This window comes from Onychomys torridus, chromosome 16 (assembly GCF_903995425.1).
Source record: "Onychomys torridus chromosome 16, mOncTor1.1, whole genome shotgun sequence".
NCBI classification, from domain to species: Eukaryota; Metazoa; Chordata; class Mammalia; order Rodentia; family Cricetidae; genus Onychomys; species Onychomys torridus.
In genome coordinates, this window is record NC_050458.1 from 60,369,221 (window position 1) to 60,392,540 (window position 23,320).

At 42.2% G+C, this 23,320-nt stretch overlaps 1 protein-coding gene across 2 annotated transcripts in view; it reads right to left on the reverse strand.

Moving 5' to 3' along the window:
- The window catches only part of Dbx2 (developing brain homeobox 2), a 33,051-nt gene extending 13,129 nt beyond the window's left edge, over nucleotides 1-19,922 (reverse strand). The window contains exons 1-2 of one of the 2 annotated variants that reach the window (XM_036208562.1): nucleotides 19,354-19,921; nucleotides 4,684-4,767 (exon numbers count right to left, since the gene is read on the reverse strand). In XM_036208562.1, the coding sequence (XP_036064455.1) occupies nucleotides 4,684-4,767; nucleotides 19,354-19,684 (415 nt within the window). In that variant the 5' untranslated portion in view covers nucleotides 19,685-19,921. Of the gene's footprint in view, nucleotides 1-4,683; nucleotides 4,768-19,353 lie in introns of both variants that reach the window. The other variant, XM_036208563.1, reaches the window with a different exon arrangement.
- Nucleotides 19,923-23,320: the final 3,398 nt, after the last annotated feature.

Genomic DNA, 23,320 nt, shown 5'->3' on the forward strand with positions numbered 1-23,320 from the left:
TTAAAACTCAGAGTCTGTGTCTCTGGGGCCTGATGCCAGTGTTCCCCTACTGAGGAGGGTGTGGTGTTGTCTGCAGGCCTGTGTCTTCCTGCTGCACTGTCCTTAACTGCTCAGCTCCCTCTTCCAAAGGTTTCAATCCTTCATCTCTCCAGTGAAGAGATTCCTCACCACTATTTTCAAATATGCATGTATACATCTGTGGGTGAATGCATCTGTGTGCCCGTGTTTGTATGGTTTCTGTAGATCTATCTGGCCTGTCCTAGGAGAATCTAAAACCTATCCTCAAGCCTCCATATAATCCAGGATTTTAGACCTTCTTTACCAAGTTGGGTGTGGTAACTGTAGAAGTCTTTCACTGTCTGCCTTCCTCTTAGCTTGGTTTTTACTATTCAAAGTGCCTTTTAGAGGGTTTCCAGAACCATTCACGGGCAATCTGAGCCTTTCAGAGTTCAGTAGGAATTCGGTCTTCTCCTCCGCACAGCCTATGGCTAAAGCGCACCCCACATCCCAGTTAGATTCTGCAGACACGCACTGAGATGGCATTGGACATTTTTGCCCCACTTGCTCTATCCAGTCCACCCTCCCCTCTCCTCTTCTGTACTTGTGCCCTTGATTAGGGAACTGAAAATCAGGATTTTGTAAGCAATCCTATATTTGACTTCGTGTGATATTCAGGGAAGGGGCTATAGGCAAGCATCCCACAGGCCTAGGAAGGCCCCCCCACTATTACTGACTAGGCTGAACCCTCAGGCAGAAAATGCCTCTGCTTCTCTAGAGCTTTGAATAGGGCCATTAACTTGGAAAGCCTATAGTTTTCCGTCTCTGGTCCTTCAAACATTCCTCTTGGTTCACCGAATGCCATTTATCTGTGCAACACTGCTCCATCACTTTTGAGAAGTCAATACCTAGATTCAAATTATCTACAAACTCCATTGTCTTCTAAGTGGTATAACCAGGCTCCTTTCTAAATTAAAATGAAATGTATCCCTCTGAAGATCTTAGAAGGGTTAAATCAAATCTCTGTATATGTTAGATATTTTACACTCATGTGCATATATGTGCCAAGAACTGCATTCAGTCTCTCCTAGGTTTTCACAGCTCTGGGCGGTTTCCTCAGACTACCCATTGCTTCAGCTGAGAGCGGTAAAACCAACCCCAGGTCAGGCGGCAACAATATTATTAATCAGACCATTACCAGTCTTTGACAGTGAGACCATAGAACCAGTCTACATCCACCCAGTATAAACAATGCTCCTTCCCTGCTGCCTTCCACTCAGACTTGGAGTGGATATGATCTTCCCTTAAGTTTTAACAAGGAGCCAGACGGTGGTGGTGGGAGATGGAGCCAGGAGAATCTCTGTGAGTTCGAGGCCAGCCTGGTCCACAAAGCGAGTTCCGGGAAAGGCGCAAAACTACACAGAGAAACCCTGTCTCGAAAAACAAAACAAACAAACAAACAAAAAAACAACAACAACAAAGTTTTAACAAGGAAAAAAGAAGGCAATAATGAGCTGGCCATGTCAAATGTAAGTGCATCTTCTAGGAAAAGGCTGAGCAGTTTGTCCCAGTGACAGGTTTTCTCTGCCCAGACTTACATAAAGTTGGCTCCAGATTGAAGTTCTGTTTTCTAGGGCATAAAATTCTTGAAAGGTCAAGTTGGGTACTCCAAGACAAAATGAAGTAATTACCTAATTAACTCAATTTGCTAGCCTCCCTAATTAAGATTTCAATGTTTCAAGGTAGCTTTAAAAAAAAAAAGTCATTACCTACATCATTTCCACAACTTTCCTTTTCATTTTACCTGAGAAATATGTTATTTCTGAAAATAAGTTTATGAACATAATATCAAAGATTTTTCCATGCGATACTTTAGGGGAGGGGCCAGCTTTTACTGGTGCCTTTCAATTTTCTCTACTGTTCTCAGTGTTTTAGCATAGTGCTGAAACAGCCTATTAAACCATTTACTGCATGTGAGAAGGGCACCGGACAAATGATGGCTTCCACATTGCAATAAGGAGTCAAGGCTGAATCTGAGACGTCAAGAAAATCCCCCATCGCCATGAAACAAATGAATCACGTTATGAGTGGAAAAGGCTTTTCAGTTGCTTAGCTACAGATGTGCTGACCCGATTCTGGGCTTTGGGAAAAAGTGAAGTCAACATCGTGAAATAACAATGGCACCCATCAGTTTCATCACCTGTTAAAACTTTCAGTATAAACCTCAGTTTTGGCGGTCCAAGCGGAAACTTAACACAAGTCTACTTGAACAGTTCATTCTCTCTCTCTCTCTTTTTTTTCTGCAATGGAAAATTATTTAGCAGCTTGGACATAAACACTTATTATTTTAAAAAAGAAAGTCTAGTAAATTCCTTTAGTAGAAAAAGCACTTCAGATGTAAAGCTCATTAGCTGGGCCCTGGTTATCATGGTTGTTTTTGTAGAATTCTTTATGGACAGTGAGATCCCACCATAATATTAGCTGCTGCCAACTTGAATGAGTATTATAAACAGGAAAATAAGATATTCATTTCAGAGTTATAACTAATAATGTGACACAGCACCACTTATTAAAAACACATGTAGGATCTCTAAATGGTCTTTAAAGGCCAGCATTAGGAGGACAGACAAGTCAAGGGCAGCATTTTCTATCCTTGTTCTGAACCGCACTGATCTTTCAAGCCATGTGTTTATTTATTTATTTTTTTAACCAACATAAACACAGGGCTTTAAGCCCTGAGGGATGAGCATCATTTCCAACAGCTATGCAGAGGGCATAGAGTGTGAAGAACTGAGAACTAATGGGAGAAAGTGGGACCTGCTTAAATTAATCATCTGAGCTCTTGAGAAAATGACGTGCTCTATGAAACTGACCTGATGGTATTTTTTCCTATTTATTAAACTGGCCCAAACTTTTATGGGCTAGAGACTCTTTTAAAACACCCCTATAAAATAAGTACACCACACCACCATGTACACCTACAGGCCTGAACATCCCCCATCATATGAAACTTTTGTACCTCTTTCCACACACCTGAACTGTAGCACTAGCAACCTTCTGAAGGAAAAAGATAACCAAGATGCAGTAAGGGAAACAAAGTGTGAGAGCCCTTTAATAGACAGAGGTGCCTCTGATATGAGGCTCTTAACATCTGGGTTTGTGTCTCCTCCAGACATCTTTGCCTGCCACTCCAATATCTGGTGAGAAATGGTCCCTTAATTTGCACAAGTTTTCAATTGCCCTCATAGAGGACCACCTTGAAGGAGCGAGTAAAAGGTTTAGTCATGGTTTCTATCCCACTATTCAAATTCAATACATTCCAGTTAAATCGACAATTAATAGGTCACTGCCAAAATAGCCGTGTATCAGTCCTGGTTAATAAACAATCCCCACAGTTGATAATGGGCCCTGTGTATTCAGCGAGTCCCTATATACAGTCAGCTCAGGCACTAAATCCCCTTTCAGGTGGACAGGGCTATATGGGAAGATGAGCTAGAATGAGTCTATAAAAGTCAGTTTCATTCACTGCTTTATTTTCAGTCAAGGGCTTTAAATGGTGTCCAGAAATTCACTTGGAATGTGAAGCAGGAGAAAAGACTGACACACAGAACCTGGCTTTATGACCACACAAAAGGACAAATGACCCTTGCCCAAGCCCTCTCACTGTGCAATGGTCCCTAAAGTTCATCTGCAGAGTGAAAAATCGTGGTGAGGTCGCGTGTGGATGAGTCCAGCAAAAGTGAGGATTGGTCACGGGTCTGTCACCCATTGTAGCCTCGTCCCAGCCGTGTAAAGCGCTCTGTGGGAAAGTATCAGCCCCCTAAAGAGAAGCTCAGAAGCCTGCAGCTCATTAAACAGCAGCATTTGCTGCCTCGCTTGTTGGGAGTCATTTTGGTGGGACGACTGCTCTCCTGAAACATCCATAAAAACGCACGAACACATACGGGGCGATGGGGGTTGAAAACGACCATGCGGCTGGGGCCTGGGACTCACCCTCGCTCCATCCACTGTCCCCTGGCGTGGGTGTGCACCTGTGGGAGTGCCTTCTCCTGCCTTCACTGCCTGTCTCACTCTAAAGCTCATCCTGCAGATTCTACTGACATCCCAAGACACCTGTATGCACGAGAGAGTGCGGGCACCATGCGGCTCTATTCGGTTTCATTTTGCTTTGAGAATGTCTAGAGACCAGTTCCCTGAAAACATTCCCTACAACCCTTGTCTGTTTTCCTCAGGAAGACAGAGACAAGAATTCATCCCCCCTCTTTATAACCTCTAGTTTCTAATTGTTTTCTAGACCTGTAACTTTCTGAGTCTTCTGAAGCCCAGTGGGAATGCCACACAGCCACTCTCTTTACCCACTTTCCCCCTTCTTTAACGGAGTGTAGCTACAGGTTTCAGAAAGAGCCAAACTGGTCCCTCTAAGATCTTTTATACCAACTGGAAAACAAGCCCTTGCCTTGGCCTGTCAGCTCTGGGCTTAGTGTGGCCAAAAACCCTCTCAACAATCGTTCACTGTGCCGAGGTTTGATAATCTCTGGAAACCTCCTGAATAGGGTCGCTGTGATTTTGAGTGAGGAATTAGCTCCTTGCCGCTGCACTGCCAATTAGCTTCCCGGAGCACATTAAACCCTGCTGCTTCGGTTTACAGAATAACTGAGGCATTGCTGATGGAGCATTAAAACTTACTTGGAAAAGCTGTGGGGGAGGCAGGGCGCCCGCAGCACGCAGAGTAGACCGGCAGAGCGCTCAGGAGGAAGGGTTTGGAAGGCACTGCAGAGAGAGCATGGATCTCATTGATTAATCATTCCTCTTACACAATCTCCAAACCTCCAGCTTTCCCCAAGGCCCCGAGTAAAAGCACTCCATGGCTGAACCTTAGCTCACTTCTAACTTGTGCTGAAATTAAAGTCATTTGGAAGTGTCAAAGGTCTTGCCAAGTACTTTCCTCAGGATTTGGAGGAGGTTGCGGAAAGACTCAAGGCAGTGTGGTTGTAATTACAACTGATGAATAGCGACTGTTCTTTTCTACAAGGCACACCAGAGTGATAGTATGCAAGGGGCATCTGCAATGGTGGACTCACCCGCATCTGGCCTGGCCAACATAGCGGCTTCGGGCCAAACGGAATTGCCTAGCTCAGATACGGCTAGCATGAGCAAGGACTAACTCTTCAGATAAAATTAATTTAAATTTAAAGAGGCTCTTGGAGCTAAGGATTACAATATCAAATGGCATGGCTCTAAACGTTCTACTTACCAAGAAACAATTTAAATGCTTGGGGTTTCTTATTTGTTTGTTTGTTTGTTTGGGGGTTTTTTGTTGTTTGTTTTTTGTTTGTTTGTTTGTTTGAAGAGATTAATCACATCAGTGTTCACTTTCATGTTATATGAAAGATGTAGTTAACTGGATTCCCAAGACGGTAAGAGCTAATTTACTGAACAGTTCCTTAGTAAAAGCACTGTTTCTGATCCCGGTCACTTGTTTTAAAGTAAGTAAGAACGCTTACCTTGCCTCTCAAGGTAAATCTAGTTGCCTGAAAGCATGTTTACATTGTAGTAAGTCATCCCCTAATTCTATTCTGTTTAGTTTACTCAAGCACGTGATTCATAAGACATGTTCATGGGACCCTGCACATGTGGGGAGGAGGCCTAACTGGGTGTCTAAATAGTCATGAGGGTTTTTATTATGATCATATATTGTTCTGACATTTTGACTACACCATCACAGACATAATAATCATTTGAATATAAATATATATATATATATAATAGTCAAGAAAAAAATTTGAACGCCATAGAAAAACAGCTATGAAGACTGTCATAGACTCTAATACCTATTGTTATTGAAAACTAAGTGCTAAGTCTGGTTAAATGTCTTCTACAGACTTTAGTAAAATGCATTTAGTATGGTATAAATATGGGGGTCACCATTTCCTGAAGGTAGGCACCTGCTTTTATCCTAATGTACAAAGCAGCATTACCTGACATATTATAAACAGTCAGATTTTTAAGAATTGAATAAATGATCTTTAAAGTGAAGAACAGGAAACTTCCCAGGTTTTCTAAGGAAATGGGGAAAAAACATTAACTTTTTTCTGCTCCCCAGAACACCCTCAAATATGGTATCTCTTGAGACTGATGACCTTGAAATCTAAATTTCAAATGAAAATAAAGGGGTTTTTTTATTATTATTTTCTCTTGTGTTCAGATGGCAACATCTTTCCTTTTCTGGATCACACCAGGGGATCTTACGTTGATTGGATATGCCTATACACCTTTTTAAAGAACACAGTATTTTCAGACGTTCCCTTTTATCAACCAAAAAAGCATGTATTTATTTGAACTGATTTCTTTAAAGGGTATGATAAGACAAATAAATTGCCCCAGAAAAAATATTTATGGTATTTGTAGAAGCCCAAGGACCTCAAAACTGTAAACTAGTTAGAAACCAGTACCTATTCCTCCTATCACACAATGTTAAGAAGTCAATGTTAATGTTTTTACTTTTTAAATAAATTTCTAAAAAAAAGTGTTCTTAAAACTTGAAATTAAGCAAAGACGTGAACTGACAAAAAATAGTTTCATTACTATTATGAATTGTTCTAGTGTTGACCATAAACCATCACAGAAATGATAAATAATTTTATATGAGTTTTATTTGCATTTTGTATTATGAGTAGTCCATGGGCTCTTAATGTGGCCACCTGAACGAGACCTGCATAATGATACCAGCTAACATTCAAATGTTGATGGGGCAAATCTCACAAGGCCCCACTCCTAAATGAAGAGCTACAGGCAATTGGCAGCCACTAAGAAAGGAAGAATCGGTCTTCTCTAGGGACAAGCTGCCTGATTTGCTGTCCAAACCCAAGAGGTCAACCCTAAAGACACACAACATATAAGCAACACTGAAGGGACTCCACAGATGTGTGTGTGGGCATCACAGTAACAATTAAAGAAGTCGTGAAGTTGAGAGGTCATAGAAGGATTTGGGAGTTGCTGAAGACAGAGAGTATGGGCTGGAAATGATGTAAATACAGTAGCCATATACGAGATTCTCAAAAGAAAAGTTAGAGTATGGCATCTTTAAGTAGGTAACATTTCTATTACTACTATGCATATATGAAACACTTTGAAAATGGTAATGTATTCCTAGGTAGAAAAATGTTTCCAAGCATTTTTAACTCACTGCCTCTCCAAAATGGGCATTCTTTACATGATTAACCATGGCTATAGTGCTTTTAGGCTCTTCTCTGTTTTCACTAGGTAGAAAAATAAGATTCAGCAACATCGCAATTACATACATAAAGTTAAACATTTACCATGTTATCTGGAAGCATCAAAACTATGTATGCCCGTTAGAATTTTGTTCAAGTATAGAACATAGAGCAAAACAGTGCAAGGTATAAAGTGAACATTTTCCAATTCTAAAAAAAAAAAAAAAGTTTCCAGTCTTAAGATATTAGCCCTAACAATGGAAAAATAATGGATTAAAAAGCATTAGTTTACATGAGACAGGACACCAATTAAACTCATGTGGTTTGAAAGGATGTTAAGCCAGAAATGGTTTTAACTGAACAGTCTGCTATGCGGCCATGCATTGCTCCATTTGAAATTTATTAACAAAATGATACCCAAATCTGTAATTACAGGAATAGAATCAAAGTCTACAGTAACAACTCTAACTGGGGCAATAGAAATTGGCATTTTCACGTCGTGACATGGCTAGACTTGCAGTTCTATTGTGCAGAATGTCCTCACCATTCAAATCATCTCTCACAGACTTAGCAGGAGATTAGTCAGCTCTTGATTGCTATACATAAATACACCTTATTTAGGCTGGTTTACGTGGAAATTGCTGTGAAATTTCAATTAAATGCCCCTCTTTTCACTTCTGACAGAAGTCAAGTACCAATCCATCTGAGTCTGTGACGGCCAGCGTGCTGAACGGTCATAGGCAACCCACATTTAAAACAGCACAAAGAGTTCAAAATATATGATGTCATACTTTCAATATTTGTAAACAGCATAGTTGTTTTTTTTTTTTTTTCAAAGCCTCGAGGAAAAAAGGCAAACTGAGGCTGAGGAGAACAAGTGTTAGAGGCTGACAGATGTGTGAAAACCTTTAAGGCTTTAGCAACTGCTTTGAAGATGCTCTGGGGAAAAAAAAGGCAGGAAAGGGGCAATTTAATCCTCGATAAACCGTTCAGATCCAATCACTGGAGGCTCGAGGCTGTTGTTTCGCCATTTGTCACAGCAGGCTCCCTGGCTGGTCGCTGGAGTGATGGTGTTGGTAGAGTACTTGGCGTAGGCTGGCCCTGACTGGTCGTGAATTTAGCACAATCTCTCTCCACTCATTGACACTGGACTTCAAAGGGACAGGCATCTGGAATGTGACCGGATTCTTTCAAAAATGTTAAAAATGAGCAAGATAAGTCATCTTGATTATAAATCGTCTTGATTTTCACATAACAAACTGATTACTAGCCAGGAGGGTAGGGACATGATAAGTGACTAGGGAAGAGCTGGAGTCTAGAAAATGCAGAAAAAAGCAGTGGCCTGAGGTCAGGTACTCCAGCTTTATTGTACTTTATCAGTAGGATGCTTCTGAATCCAGAGCACAGCAACACACCTAACTTCCTGCTTCTGTGGGGACCTTACGTTAGTAACAAAATAAATTAAGCTTTTTGAACCTAAACTGGAACCCATCTGCATCCAAACAGCCAAAGTTTAAACATTCACACACAAAACTCATGAGCCTTCTTTCCACACTCTTTTTTATTTATTAATTCATTTATTTTACATCCTGACCGCAACTTCCCCGCCCTCCTCTCCTCCACTCTTTTATCAGATATTCTGCACATTTGAAGAAACAAATTCACCACAGTGATCAATTACTTACAATGTCCAGTTAAGCACTTACGGCTAATTTAACGATGAAATATCCTTTTAAAAGAAAACACCACTAAGCACCTGGATTTGTCATTAAGTAACCCCCAGTCTAAGACAGCTATACGCCCGTCTACAGAAAAATAACCCTCAAACTTTTATTGTCTAGAGCGTTCCATTTTAATGGCTTTTTGCTGTTTTCACTCCTCCTTCCTGATAGAGAACAACGCCCACACAAACAGTGCGAAAGCAGTTCCTGCAAGATGTGTACTGACTGACTTAAGACCACGTCTCAGAGAAAGAGTACAGAAGCGCGCCAGTGAGATTTCCAAATGAATCTCAGGAACCATCACAATCGAGGTGGATCACACAGTGCATTTGAGAAGAAGGGGGAAGACTCATTTACTAAGCCAAAATGTAAAATCATTCCAATTTTAGTATACGTGCTGCCGAAGCAAACACTAAAATGTAAAATCAACCAAACAAAAAACGTGTAGAAAAAACATGATGGAGAATTAAATTTCCAGCGTTTTTGTGGCATCCTTCAAGGGCCAGGTTCTCGGCACTTGGAATAAGAAGAAATCAAAAGTGCGACTTGAAAACAGCACAGTTGAAGAGACTGTCTAGACTAGAGTGGACCCAAAGACAAAGCTTTAGAGGATGGCAAACCTCTGTCTGCAGCAGTCAGGCCTAAGGACTACCCATTCTTTAACAAGGCTTCCTGTGTGCTGTCACGCAGCCAATTTGAAGCAATCCATTCGTGTGATCCGGTTTCAAACTTTGCCATCAGTCAGCAGGGAAGTAAGAAAGTCCATCCCTTACCTTTCTGGTCCTCTGGAAACAACAGAAGTGAGCAGCCTGGGTTTTTCCTCAAGTCTTTCACAGACAGAAAATAACTGTGTGAGGATGGCTCCTGAGAAGGTATTCCCCAAGAAATAAATGCTACTTGCTTAACCCTGTCCTTTAAATCCATGCCCAAGATGGGTGGCGTTCTATCACATACTAAGCCCTGCACTGTTTGCTAGGACTACAATGACAAAAAGGGAAAATTCCTATTCCTTGAAAAACTTGATTTTTGGTTTTTTTATGAACTTACAGATTGGAGGTAAAACTTTCCCAGTATTCCAATTACTCCTGTTCTATAACCTGATGCATTCCCCAAGAAGATAAAAGTTAAGAATGTCATGCTATTTCCCTGACCAATGGTCCTCAGCTATGAATATGCATTAGAATCATCTGGGATACTACTTTACAAAAATACTGATGCCTGAGCCCCATAACTGGGTTAAGTCAGACTTGGTTTGTAAGAGGCCCCTCGTACGGCATTGGTTCAAAAACTCCACAAGTCATTATAATGTCTAGCCAGGATGACATCACTGAAAAGAACATAAAACAACACCTAGTAGATAGTAGTGCTCAATTGATGTTAGCTTTTCCCCTGTCCAGATCACATGTAAGTGGAGGGCAATACTAAGACAACATAAGAAAAGAAGCTGTATAGCCCAGGCTTCTGCTGCAATATTTAAGCAAGTAGCTAGACTGTGTTACACACCTGTAATCCTTGCATTCTGAAATGTACAAATGAATAATGTATATAAAATATAATATATAATAAATAATATAGTAGTCATTTGTATATATATACGTATGTATTGTATATTTGTACATATATGTACAAATGAGTACTATGTATACATATATGCAATATACATATATAGTTAGCTAGCTAGTTAGTTAGCTAGTTAATTAGGAAGGCTTGGCTAAGGGGGTCTTTAAGCATGAAAAACATCTTTGGACTTCCCTTTGAAAAGCACTCAGAATAACAAAAAGCAGAGAAAGGCATTCTAGTTAGGAAAGGTCACATGTACAAAGGAATGGGTAGAGCAGGTTAAGGACACCAGTCTAGCTGCTGGGACAAGGGACAGTACAAAATGTAGCTAAGAACAGTTAGATGTACCTGCTGAGATGAAAGCCTTGATCCCAAAGCAAGTATTTTCATCTAACTCCAGTCAAAGGGATGAATTTGTGTTTTCCAAACTAGCTTGGTAATAGAAGAAAGCTACATTTGAAAATCTCACTGGACAGAGGGGGCTGGGCATTCCAAGTGTCCCAAATGTCCTGTTGGTGACACCACACTGTGGCAACAGGTACTAATAAGCATATATTTAGATACTTCCACCAACATCTTGATCCAAGATCAACAAGTGGATTGTCTGGCTTCCCCTCAAGGTAGCACACTAGACCTTGGTGACCCTCATAGGAGTCCAGGGTCACTCTGCTGTGTTACCAGGGTCCATTACACAGTTCTAAGAACATGAGCTGAATGTGAGGGAGTATCTTGTTCTTTATACTACAAAGTATACACTAGAGGGGAACACTATTAAGCAACGGCATCCACAGCTCTCAGAATGTCACTTCTGTGAAGTCTCCCTGAGCTCTAGCTATTTATCACTCATGATCGAATCTTACACAGGTCTCCTGCAGAAGCTGGCTCCAACAGAATCCTCCTATCCCTCCTGGCAGGTTTTTAACGGCTACAGTGGTGTGATAGGCTCCCTACTACTAAGAAGAGGAGTCAATTTGTTCATCCGGAACATCAGGTGGTCTTGGCAACCTTCTCAACCATGCTGTTGGTAGGGAAGCATCTTAGAACTCCCAAGACCTGCCATGTTTTGTTAGTGGCTCCAGAATGTCCGGAGCTCCCAAACCATGTGGGCTTTATTTTCGGAACTCTCTCCACTTAGAGCCCAGAAAGCATGCAATAAAAAGGTCAAGACATTAAAGAATCCAAAGCTTGATGAAAAGCTCCAGCTGAGCATCCAGTCACCAGCCAATATCAACTGCCAGCCATGTGGGCGGCACCTTGGACATGCAGCGCATGGAGCTTGGACATCCAGCTACAACCTCAGGATGTTCTCAGTGAGAAAGTCTCAGCTGAGCTCAATCAGCCCACAGAAGGAAGGAAAATGAACAAACTGGTTTTTGTTTGTTTGTTTACTTGTTTGTAATCTACAAAACGCTGATGTGGATTCTTATAGTATTTTACCTATAATAAACTAGAGGAAACACCTCTCACATCTTTTCCTATCTATTACCAGGGGCCTTTAAAGGCACAAGCTTGAACGTTAAATGCGGATGCTAACCTCTGTTCTCATTTTGAAACAAGGCATCTTGAACCACTCTGGACTGCACAATTAGTTAACACAAAGCACTTGAATCTAGACCTTAAAATCATGGGTGGTTGCTTACAGCTCAGATAATGATACAATACATTAAAATATCCTGAACATGCTATTTATGATTTGGATGAAGGGTTGGCAAACTTTCATGGACCTGAAAGTAAACATTCTAGGCTTTGTGAGTCATGTGGTATCTACAACAACCACTGAGTTTATAATGCAAAGCATCTATAGAAAATACATAAACACATAGTGTGGTCATGCCTCTCCTTTCAAGGCTGGGAGGGCTTTGCGGATTTCAGACTCAGTGTACCTACAGAGTTGTTGGATGTGCCTAGATCCAGTTTGGGCTAGTCTATTAGGAACCTGCCTGAAGGCATGGCTTTCTTCTCTCACTGAGGTACAAAAGCTTTGTCAAAAAGGAACTTATTCCACTGCATATTTTAATTTAAAAAGTATTCAAGACTTAAAATGTTGGAAAAAAAAGAAATTTGGAGACTTCAGTAGGATTTGTAAAAACATATCACACATTCTACTTCCAATGGTCACTTAGAATTAACAAAATTAAGGATACCAATATACTTGCTCACAAAATGGAAAACCAAAAATCCTGCCCTCTCAGGGATATTTATAAAAGAAAGTTATTAAATATTTAGCAACATACACAAAAAGGCTCAAGCTTCTTGGCTTCTTTTCTTTCTTCCTTTTTTCCTTTCCTTCTCCTAGATGCTGTAGTTCTGAAACAAAGTTCTAAAAACTTATAGCAGCTTTTTGATCTTTTACTTCAGAGAGAATTTTAGGGCCTCAAGTTTACTGTTCACATAACTCACAAAAATATGCCCCTAATCTATCCATAACTAATAGCTGGTTGACAAAATGAATAATACTATTAAAAAGGAAATGAGTTATGGTAACTTTATATAAAGTGATGAATCGCTCAGCATTGCCAAGTTAAGTACTGACTGGAGGCTACAAGGAATGAAAGGTGGAGATTTCATTAAACGTGGAAACATGACTGGAAGTAAAATGAAGTACATTGAAATAAAATATACAAGGGTCCAGTAAGCATGTTCCATGTTAAGGCAAAAATCCAATTTCTTACTCAGAGTGCATAAAACAGAAGAATGATCTAACGAAGTCTTAAATGAAGGCTCTAACAAGTATTCTTAGATAAGAATCATATTGTTTCAGTTTACCATTTCCCTTTTTACTCCTGGCAAATGCCAGGTGCATATGAATGAAAACCTATTCACACTGACTTAAAATCTGTGTATCTCATTATGTGTAGACATGGGTATGGACAAGTGTGAGTCAGAGAAAACTGAAGAGTGGTGAATCAGATTTTTTAAAAGATGGCATGGGGAGGCAAATGAAGAGATGAAGAAGGGTTCCCTATTATCCCAGGTGTGGCGATGTGTGACCATGACCTCCGCACTTAGGAGGCTGAGGCAGGAGTTCACGTCGGGACAAAACAGAAAAGTTCTAGATGAAATAGAAAAGGTGCCAAGCCAGAATGGCTATGCTGTGAGATCCAGTTTCAAAAATCAAAAGAAGTAAGATGGATCCTGAAGTTATAGGCAATGTCAACAATGCAAATTTGGTAGCTTTGGTAGTCCGAATGTGGTTGGGCCCCATGATCTCATAGGGAGTGGTACTATTAGGAGGTGTGGCTTTGTTGAAGGAGGTATGGCCTTGTTGGAGGAAGTGTACCACTGTGGGAGTGGGCTTTGAGGTTTCCAGTGCTCAGGATACTGTCCAGTGTCTCAGTTGACTTCCTGTTGCCTGCAAGATCTAGAACTCTGAGTTATTCCTCCAGCACCAAGTCTGCCTGCATGCCCTCAAGCTCTCTGCCATGATGATAATGTAAGCGAGCCCCCTCAATTAATTGGTTTTCTTATAAGAGTTGCCTTGGTCATGGTGTCTCTTCACAGCAACAGAAATCATAACTAAGACAGTATTTAAAAAGTGGATGGCAGAATAAAATAATACTCTCTTAAAAAGAGGGACACATTTGTTTAAACATTTTAAGAAAAACTTCCCTTGTATACAGGCTTTTACAACCAAAACAATCAGGAAGAAATGTAGAACACAATTACTAAACAGAAATTAGGCACAGACCAGTCCTTTACTGACCAGTCGCCATCATTCCTACTTGGCTAAGCACAAACAGCTTGTAGTAAACAGAGACGTTTCCTGGTGATCCCAAGAAGCAAAAGGGGGCAGCACAGGAGGAGGAAGACACCATAGACACTGAAGATGGGGATACAACGCTTGACCAGCATATGCAGGGCCCTGGTGAAATCCCAGCTCTGGGGGAAAGACAAAAGTCACCTTTGACCATTGCACATTGCCTAGTCCATGTGGCCTCCTTATCTGGCACAGCCACGAACCCTCTGAATACTGTTTAAAATCTATGTAATATTCATAAAGTTCTGGGCATTCAAGCCATGGTACCTCTTAACTGCTAAAGTCACGGAAGTAGGAAGTACATGGGAAGTAGCACTAAAGCCTGTCTGCTGCATTTATTCCTGCTGCATTAAGAAATGGCAATGGCTATCAATACAAGCGTCCATTAAGATTCACTTGTCGGAGTAAAGTCACGTGTGTTCACTGATGGGAGGTGCGTAGGTGCTGAAGTTGGAGGCAACTCAAATGTACACGGACTGTTTCCAAGTCAGATGCTACTTTGTAAATAGTGTGGCTTGTCTCCATCAGCATTAAAGTAAAGGACCTGTTAATGCTATTCATGATAAGGACTGCTTCTTGAACCTAAAGGTGTTGATTAACTTGGAGACTATGCAACAAAATTTGCTCAGAATTTTTCGTGGGTTGTGTAAGTCATGCATGTGTATGTTAACTACAAAGACATGCTAATTAGGTTATAAAATAGGCAGGTATACTAAGAATATGGTTCTGCTATTCCTAGCAGAAGACAGCAGAGGCAATGGCCGGAGCAAGGGTCCAAGGTTTCAATTTGCCACAAACAAAGCTAGAGTACGGTTTATCAAAAAAGTCTTCCAAACCATGCTTTGCCAAATGCCCAAAACAGTTTTACAGTCTCGGTGTTGGTGTGTCTCAATGAAGGGAGAATAAAATGCCATTCTGAATGCAGGACACAAATACAAGTAAGTTAGACAGAGTCAAGAATTAGTAGGCCAACGATTTTCTGGATGACAGATGGATGAAATAGTCAGAAAATATGTTAAATGTTGACAGTAAAAAGCAACCCCAGATGAGTTACAGGAAAAAAAAAAAAGGCACCAATTTTTGCTTTTCTGGGCTACGCAATAGAACATACATGTTAAGACAACTTAAAGAATGTTTAACTCTCTTACCCAGAATAAACATTTGCTTTCTAATCTTTTTAAATGCACACAAGTGGATTTAATAAACAGTAAGCTACTTTTGTATCAAATACTTTCTTAGTATTTTTTTAAAATGTCATTAAAATGCAAAGTTACCTGTTACGTTCAATTTGAGGAGAATTGATGACCCACCCATCAACAGGGAAATTCACAGGACAGTCTCATAACTAAGAAAAATTCATAGTTTTTTTCTTTTGTAAATTTCAAGATCCCCCTTTTAAGTATAAAAAGACATGAATATTCTAAAATATACAGTATTTTATAAATGATGAGGATAACGAGCTTTGGAGATATTACTTTTAATATTTAGATTTTACTTGCAAAGCCTCCTGATCCCACTAGTGAACTATAATGGGTCAGAGACATCTTTCTTTCAGGTGAAAAGCAGAGGTGACTCTTCATTACCTGCTGTCAGTAAATGTGTCTCCCTCAAGCCTTCAGAAATGCTCTTTTGGTGCAGACAGCGTATTGCTTAGAATCTCTTCCCCCAGAGTGTTCCAACTTGCTGGTTCCTGGTGACCAAGCAATGAAGCTCTGCTCTCACCCCTGACCTGAGGAGCTGGAGCCTTTTAAGGTAAGTAAAGCCCTTTTGCAGCCACAGAATCTTTCCTGATTTATTTCCTGGGTTGAACTCTATGAGGTCGCCTTAGAATCAACACAAGAATAACCCAAGGCAGTGGACTGAAGATTGGGGACACTTTTTTCTCTTTCTGGAGTTTATATACGTTTAAAGTGGCACTAAGACAAAGCCAAAATTAGCAAGTGAAATGATTTTATCATAGAAAACAATCGCCGGGGTTGGGGATTTAGCTCAGTGATAGAGTAGCAAGTGCAAGGCCCTGGGTTCGATCCTCAGCTCCAAGAAAGAAAGAAAGAAACAGAGAGAGAGGGAGAGAGAGGGGGGAAAGGAAGGAAGGGAGGGAGAGAGGGAGGGAGGGAGGAAGGGAGGGAGGGAGGGAGGAAGAAAATAATTGCCATGCCAACAGCTACCTTCTGGCCTCCCATGAGGATTAAAGAAGCTAAGCATTGTGAAAATGACTGGACCCTGAGAGCAGGAACTGCCACTCCACAGGGCAGAAATAGCCACTGCTTCTTCAGTGGCTGTGCGAGTTGCCTAGAACAGAGCAAGACACATGATGGAGCCCAAGCTTTGCTGAATGGATGAGTTATATGGTATAATTAATAGTACATAACCAAAATAACAAAGTGAAAATACAAACAATGGTACAGATCGTCGATTTTAGACAGGGTGATCTATATAAAGCAACTGTGGTCATTTCTGACCAGTTCATTGAGAGTAGTCAACAAATTAAGGTCGACAAAATAAGTGTAGTCAATGTGTTAAAATTATTTAAATCACATTTTATGATTCTTTTCCCAGGTCAATACATAAAGTAAAGACTCAGAACTTATGCTGAAGGGTTTCGGATGTGAGTCGATGGTAACATGCTTGCCTACCATGCATAAGGCCCCAATTCAATATCCACCACTGACCAAAACCAAAACAAACTGATACCTCACTGGTTATTTCCCAAAGAGATCAGTTGTTATCTTTGGGGAGGGGGGAGGGGCAGCTATTCTAAGAATGCTACAGAATGTCAGTCACAGGCTGCCGATGTACCTTGATACAGCATTTGCTTGCACATCGTGTATGAGACCTTGAGGTCAGCCCCTGGTTGTGGGAGTGACATCAGCCACACCCCCTCACCTGATTCCCCAGATGATTCCTTAAAGCCACTGTCTTTTAACAATTTCACAAGTGCTAGATGAAGGAGTTCCTGCCTTTGCTAAGAGAGGGCAGCACCGTTTACAACGAAGGCAGTGTTCAGAAAACTGCATTCTCTCCTAAATTCTACACATAAATGAGTGTAGGTCCAGTTTTAAGCAGCATATTTTTTGGTCATGGATTTACAGCGGTTTTCCCTCCCTCTCTTTAGATGCTTTTCTAAGCTTGAAAATGTGGATGCTTCCCTCACCAAAACGCATTTTGAAACAAAGGGTTGCTTGTTCATATTAAAATTAACCTAGGGGAAAAATGGACTCCTCAATGAGGATTGAAATAATCATTTGGTAAAAGATAAACTATAGTAGAATATTTAAAATTATGCTCTCTTAACTACTTCAAAAAAAAACAAACTCACCTTTTTTTTGCATTTGGACACTTGAGTAAGAATACCAAAATCAATATGTTCTTGTAAAATAAATAATGTTGGAAACCCCTTCTCCATTAATCACAATATTTGGAGTGAAATGGGTATGTGTACAAAATTATTTTGTGGGTTACTGAGCTACCTATGCTAATTTTCACTTAGTTTAACCACTGAGAAGTCAGCAAAGGTTACAGCTAAGTGATTTTGTGTGCCTGAAACTCAATCACCAGCAATTTTAGAATTCTTTAAAAATAGCTTCCATGAACACAATTCTAAACCTGCAAATCACCAAAAATGTTATTTGTGTGATATTATTTACTTATTTGTGGGCACATGAACCTAGCTCTCACATTTCTAATCTGTAATATTTCAGAAAGAGCTGCGTTCATGTCTCCTAGGCACACAAACGTTTCCAAGGCGTATAGACCTCGCCTTAAGTTGAGCTTGCTCTCCCAGGATGCAAGCGGCTTTCCCAGCACTTAGGTTCTACACTCTGTGGACGAGACCGGTGTTAATAATTTCATTTGTTCCGTTCTGTTAGTAGCCATTTCAAGTGAAAGACCAGGACAGGTTCTAAACATGCGAAATTCTATAAAGCCATTAGCAATAAATTTGATCTGGCAGTTGGCTAGGACAATGGAAACTTTTGAAAGGCGTGTTAGTCACTCTGGACGAACCCACCGGAATTAAAAGAATTAGTTAAGATCGTCTAAGGATGCAGTTAATGATAATAATGATAATGATAATAATAATAATAATAATAATAATCCAGTTGGATTGCAGTTTCCCAATCGCTTGGAGACTTTATTAATGTCTGGCTTCAGCTTTATTTACCCTGTATTTTACTCAGTTGCCAGCAGCCTTTCATGCAATCCCACTAGTTAGGTTTTATTCGGTAAAAATAAAAACATATTTATATATTTAATATAAATAAAATATACTCAAATATAAAAATTATCAATAAGCTCAAAGTGCCCTTCTTTCAGTAAATTCCTGTTTATAGGTGAACTTCCTACTCTGGTTGCCATTCAACAGTTTATCAGCTGGCTCAGAACGAGGCAAGCCTCCTCACTGATCTTTACACCTCAAAAGATCCACACTGTGAAAGTGAACAGAAGTGCGCAAAGTCTGTGCAACTCTTTTCAAACCATCCACCCCCAGCAAGGCAGCGGCAAGATTTCCTGTCCCTAAGCCCGCCGCACAGCACAGTTCTGCCAACAACTTTCCGGAGATGCAGTGCTGACCTTGGGGACAGGAGCCAGGCAGCTAGAAATACCAAACCCGGAGTATCCCCGCTGAGATCAAACTGCCCTGGTAGTCCAGCCACCTGTTGAAGAAGGAGGCTTGGAATGACAGGGCTGGATGGGGTGGAGAGAAAAGATACCAGAACTGGTGTCCCCTTCCTAACTCCACAAGTAGCATCCGTACCCCAGCTCAGCCCGCTGCAGCAGGGACACCCGGGTAGCACTCATCCGGAGCTGGGCGAGGCTCACCAACCAAGACTGGCCTTTGGCTCAGGGTCCAGCGGCAGGGCTCACCTGGGGCTGAGGTTCCCATAGAGCTGAGGCTCCCCCAGACTAAAGTTCCTCTGGGCCGAGGCTCCCCTGGGCCAAGGTACCCCTGGGTCTAGGCTCCCCTAGGTCGAGGTTCCCTTGGAACCAAGGCTCCCCAGGGCTAATGCTCTCCTGGGCTGAGGCTCCCCTGGATCGAGGCTCCCCGGGGCTAAGGTTCCCCTGGACTGAGGCTCTCCTGGACTCTGCCTTGACCAAAGCTCACCTGGGGTTGAGGGTTGGAAGGCACTGTCTCGGTCCCCTGGAACTCGGCTGGGCATCTGGAAGGCCCAGCGTGCACCGTAGGGCCCGGCTGGGCACAGCTTGAGCGGCACTGGGCTGGCAGGCAGCGGTCGCAGCTGCGGACACTCGGGACCGGGCGCGGGGCGCGGGGGCGGGGGTGTGTGCGTGGGCCCGGCCCCTGCGCGCAGCAAGTTCTCAATCAGGAAACTCTTGCCCAGGCTGCCGAAGCCCGGCGCTGGGAGGCCGAGGAGTGCGGAGGACGCCACCACATCCCAGTAGGCTCCGGCCTGGGCTGCCACGGAGCTGGGCAGCATGGTGCGCGCCGGCTGCCCAGGAGCCCCAGGGAGCGAGTGCGCGGGGACGGGGACTGGGAAGGGATCCGGGAAGGCGAGGTGCGTCCCTGGCCCTCAGCGGCGCCTCTGGCAAAGTCCGGGAGCAGTCTGCAGATCAGGACAGGGTTTTCACACCACCACGGAAGGTGTGTCCGGCCCATCCATTCATGTCATCCTGCCCACAAAGTGACAGATGCGGCCAACAATGGGGGCAATGAGAGTCCGGGCTCCAGCGAGGGGAGGGGACTCTTGCTGAGGAGGTGGGCGTGGAGGGGACGGGAAAGGGGCGCTGCCACTCTGCCTGCCAAGCCTTGACCCTGGTGCTGGAGCCCTGGGCTCTCTGGTATTGGTTATCGTGGACTTCTAGGGGGCACGAACGGGGTCGCTGAAGCGCGGTTGTCATCAGGGAGAGTGGAAAATGTTGACATTTGGGTGTTTCTGTTATAAGGAGAAAGGAAATAGTTTTTCTTGGATGTTTTGAAAAATTCATTTCCAATGATTTCATGTCAGGCTATCTTTTTTAGTAAGATACGTTTTAAGGATTCGGGAGAGAGGTGGCTACACCTACCGTCTAGAAGAGATGATGTAATCAGTTTTGATTGAAAGCAGAGCCTGGGGCTGAAGAGATGGTTTACAATGCTGGCTGCTCGAACAGAGGTCCCGAGTTCAGTTCTCAGCGTCCCATGTAACTCCAGCTCCAGGGGATAGGATGCTCTCTTAGGGCCTCCACTGGCACCTACACACAAGGGCACATACCCGCAAAAGGACATTCAACTAAAAATAAAATAGTTTTTAAAAGATCTTATTCTGTAACCATTGCCAGTAGGATACTTCTTTAAAGAGAGAGAGAGACAAAAATACTACATTATTTAGAATTACACTGCTTTTTTTTTTTTTTTTTGCCTGAAAACTTAAGTATTTTTAGTTAAGTGTTTGTGGAGAATGGACCAGATGGAGTGTGTGTGTGTGTGTGTGTGTGTGTGTGTGTGTGTGTGAGAGAGAGAGAGAGAGAGAGAGAGACCACCGTTTAACTACAAGACTTCAAAAGCCTCTAACTTTGGAAACTGTCAATAGAGTGTTAAAACTGTGACTCCAATTAACACTTACTCTCTCTCTCTCCCTAATTTAGATGTATTTATTTAGGATAAGACTTTATTAGAGTTTCTGCAGAGTTTGCACTCACACGTCTGGTTTTATTTCTTGCCCTAAAAATAATTTGGGCTTGGTTTCAATTTACTTAAAAGCCTGTCTTGAGTTGCCAGGTTAGGATGCTAATTTTCCTTTTAAGATTTCATCTTTTGGGAGCTGTCAAGATGGTAAAGGCACTTGCCATCAAAAATGATGACCAAAGTTTGATCTCCAGAATTCACACAGTGGGAGAGAACTGACTTCCAAACTTTGTCCTCTGAGTTCCACACAACTGTCATGGAGCACACACACACACACACACACACACACACCACAAGCATGAGTTTGTTGCTGTCGTTTCATCTTCTGGTGAGTTGGTTGCTTTATGCTTTACTGACACCAAATGTGTACAACACTTTCTAAAGATCCCTCCTCAAAGATCACCCTCAACAGCCAAATTCATAAAGCTGTCATTGCTTTCTGATATAGTAGACAGTTTTATCACAGTAGTAATGTGAGCAAAATTACGTGCAGGGCTGATGTAGATCAGCAGTATACATTCACTTGCTAGGTAGTCAACAGACCTTCACTGAACATTTAATATCTTTTGAACATGGCGGTGGTCCTAGGAATACATAGAGAAGATCTAGTCCTCGCCCCGTCTCAGCCTGGTGGCAAAAGCAAAGCCATGTACAAGGAAGGACTTCATGCCTGAGGGAAGATGAAAGCTAGAACTTTCTGGAAGTCTTCCCAGAACTGAGTCTCCAAGGACTACAATAGTATTTGAAAGGGAACATATGGAGTTGTGACTATTGAGATGAGGGGCGGAGCAGAAATTAGATGGTCACTGTCGTCCCTTCACGGTATCTTCCATCTCCTCTCCGTATTTGCAGGCAAGCTTGGTAGCCAATACTTTACCCATGTTAGCTCATTTCTATCTTCACATTACCATGGGGTTGGTGCTGCTGTTTATCCCAGGGTTGCTGATGTAGCACAGAGACGTAATTATCCTGGGGCTAAGCTAAATCCCAAGCGATGATTCCACAGCTTCACTCTTAACCATTGAGTTGGATCACCTCCTGCTTCAGGAACCTAGGACCTATGCGGAGTTGTCACCCAACCATTTCTTTGTGTAGGTGAGGATGAGAAGCAGGTCTTCCTTTTCCTTTCATGGATCATAACAAGGAAGATCTGTGTCCAGACTGACAGTTGCATCAGCCAACTTACCACTGTTGGAGAAATCTAGATACAAAATGAGAGAGAATGTTATAAAGCTGGTGACCAGAAGAAAGAAATAGAAGAGACCAATGTTGCAAAGGTTGAGTCTGTGACTGGATAGTGACAGAGCTCTGAAGTAGGGCTGGTTGCCCACTCCCCAAAGGACATTTGGTAGTTTCTGGAGATTTGAGAGACTGCCAGAACCTGTGACAGAACTGTCTACTGGCATTAAGAGGTGAGGGATTCTGCTAAGCATCCTATAACATTCAACCTAACTCCCACAGCACAGAGTAGTCTGCTCTGAGACCTGTCAGTGCCATGGCCAAGAAAGCCTGATTATGGAGGGCAAAGAGATTGACAAGGTTGCTTCTGCTTCTTGCGTTTGAGAGCTCAGAGACAATTCTCTTGGGAGCATGGGGATTTGTGCGATGGGGATCGGGTTTTAGATGGGGGAGGTGATCAAAAATGTGGAGAGAGTGCTCTGGTGTTTGTGAGGACTTCTGGGCTGAATACAGGGTGAGAAGAGAAATGTATACAGAAGAAAATACAGGGCAAATGCCAACATTTAAAGAGACAGAAAACTGAACAGCAGCTCTGAGCAAGCCTGAAAAGCAGGAAGGACTTGAAGATAGAAATTGCTAGAGTAGAAACAATGAGGCCATGAGACCTCTGTCTTTCTGAATACATGAGTACTTCTTATGGGAAGACTGGAGGCTTCACATTCTCCATGGATCCCTCGCCCTCTCTTTGCCTTTCTGCCTCCATAGTCTCCAGCACTCTGAGACCTCTGTCTTTCTGAATACATGAGTACTTCTTATGGGAAGACTGGAGGTCTCACAGTCTCCATAGATCCCTCGCCCTCTCTTTGCCTTTCTGCCTCCATAGTCTCCAGCACTCTGAGAACTGTCTTTTCTTTACAAATTACCCAGTGTGTTGTGCTGTTGTAAAGTCTAATAGACTAAGGCAGAAACTGAGAGACAATGATGTCACTGAGGACGTTTCAACAAAGAAGGATGGGAGGCCTTGGCAAAGAAGGACTGTATGATTAGTACTTTCCTTTATCAAAAACATGGCCAGAAAATAATGTGTCTATCTCCCTTGCAGGCTGGGTCATGGCTGATGAAATCCAGTTGGAATTGATTCATTTTCCTGCCCTTCTTGTCCTCATCTGACAACCCCCAAGCTCTTTACTCACTTTCAGATGTAGAGGTCCAGCTGAGGACCATGAGTCCCTAGGGAATGGTGATGCCAAAGGTGGAGTTAGCCTGAGAC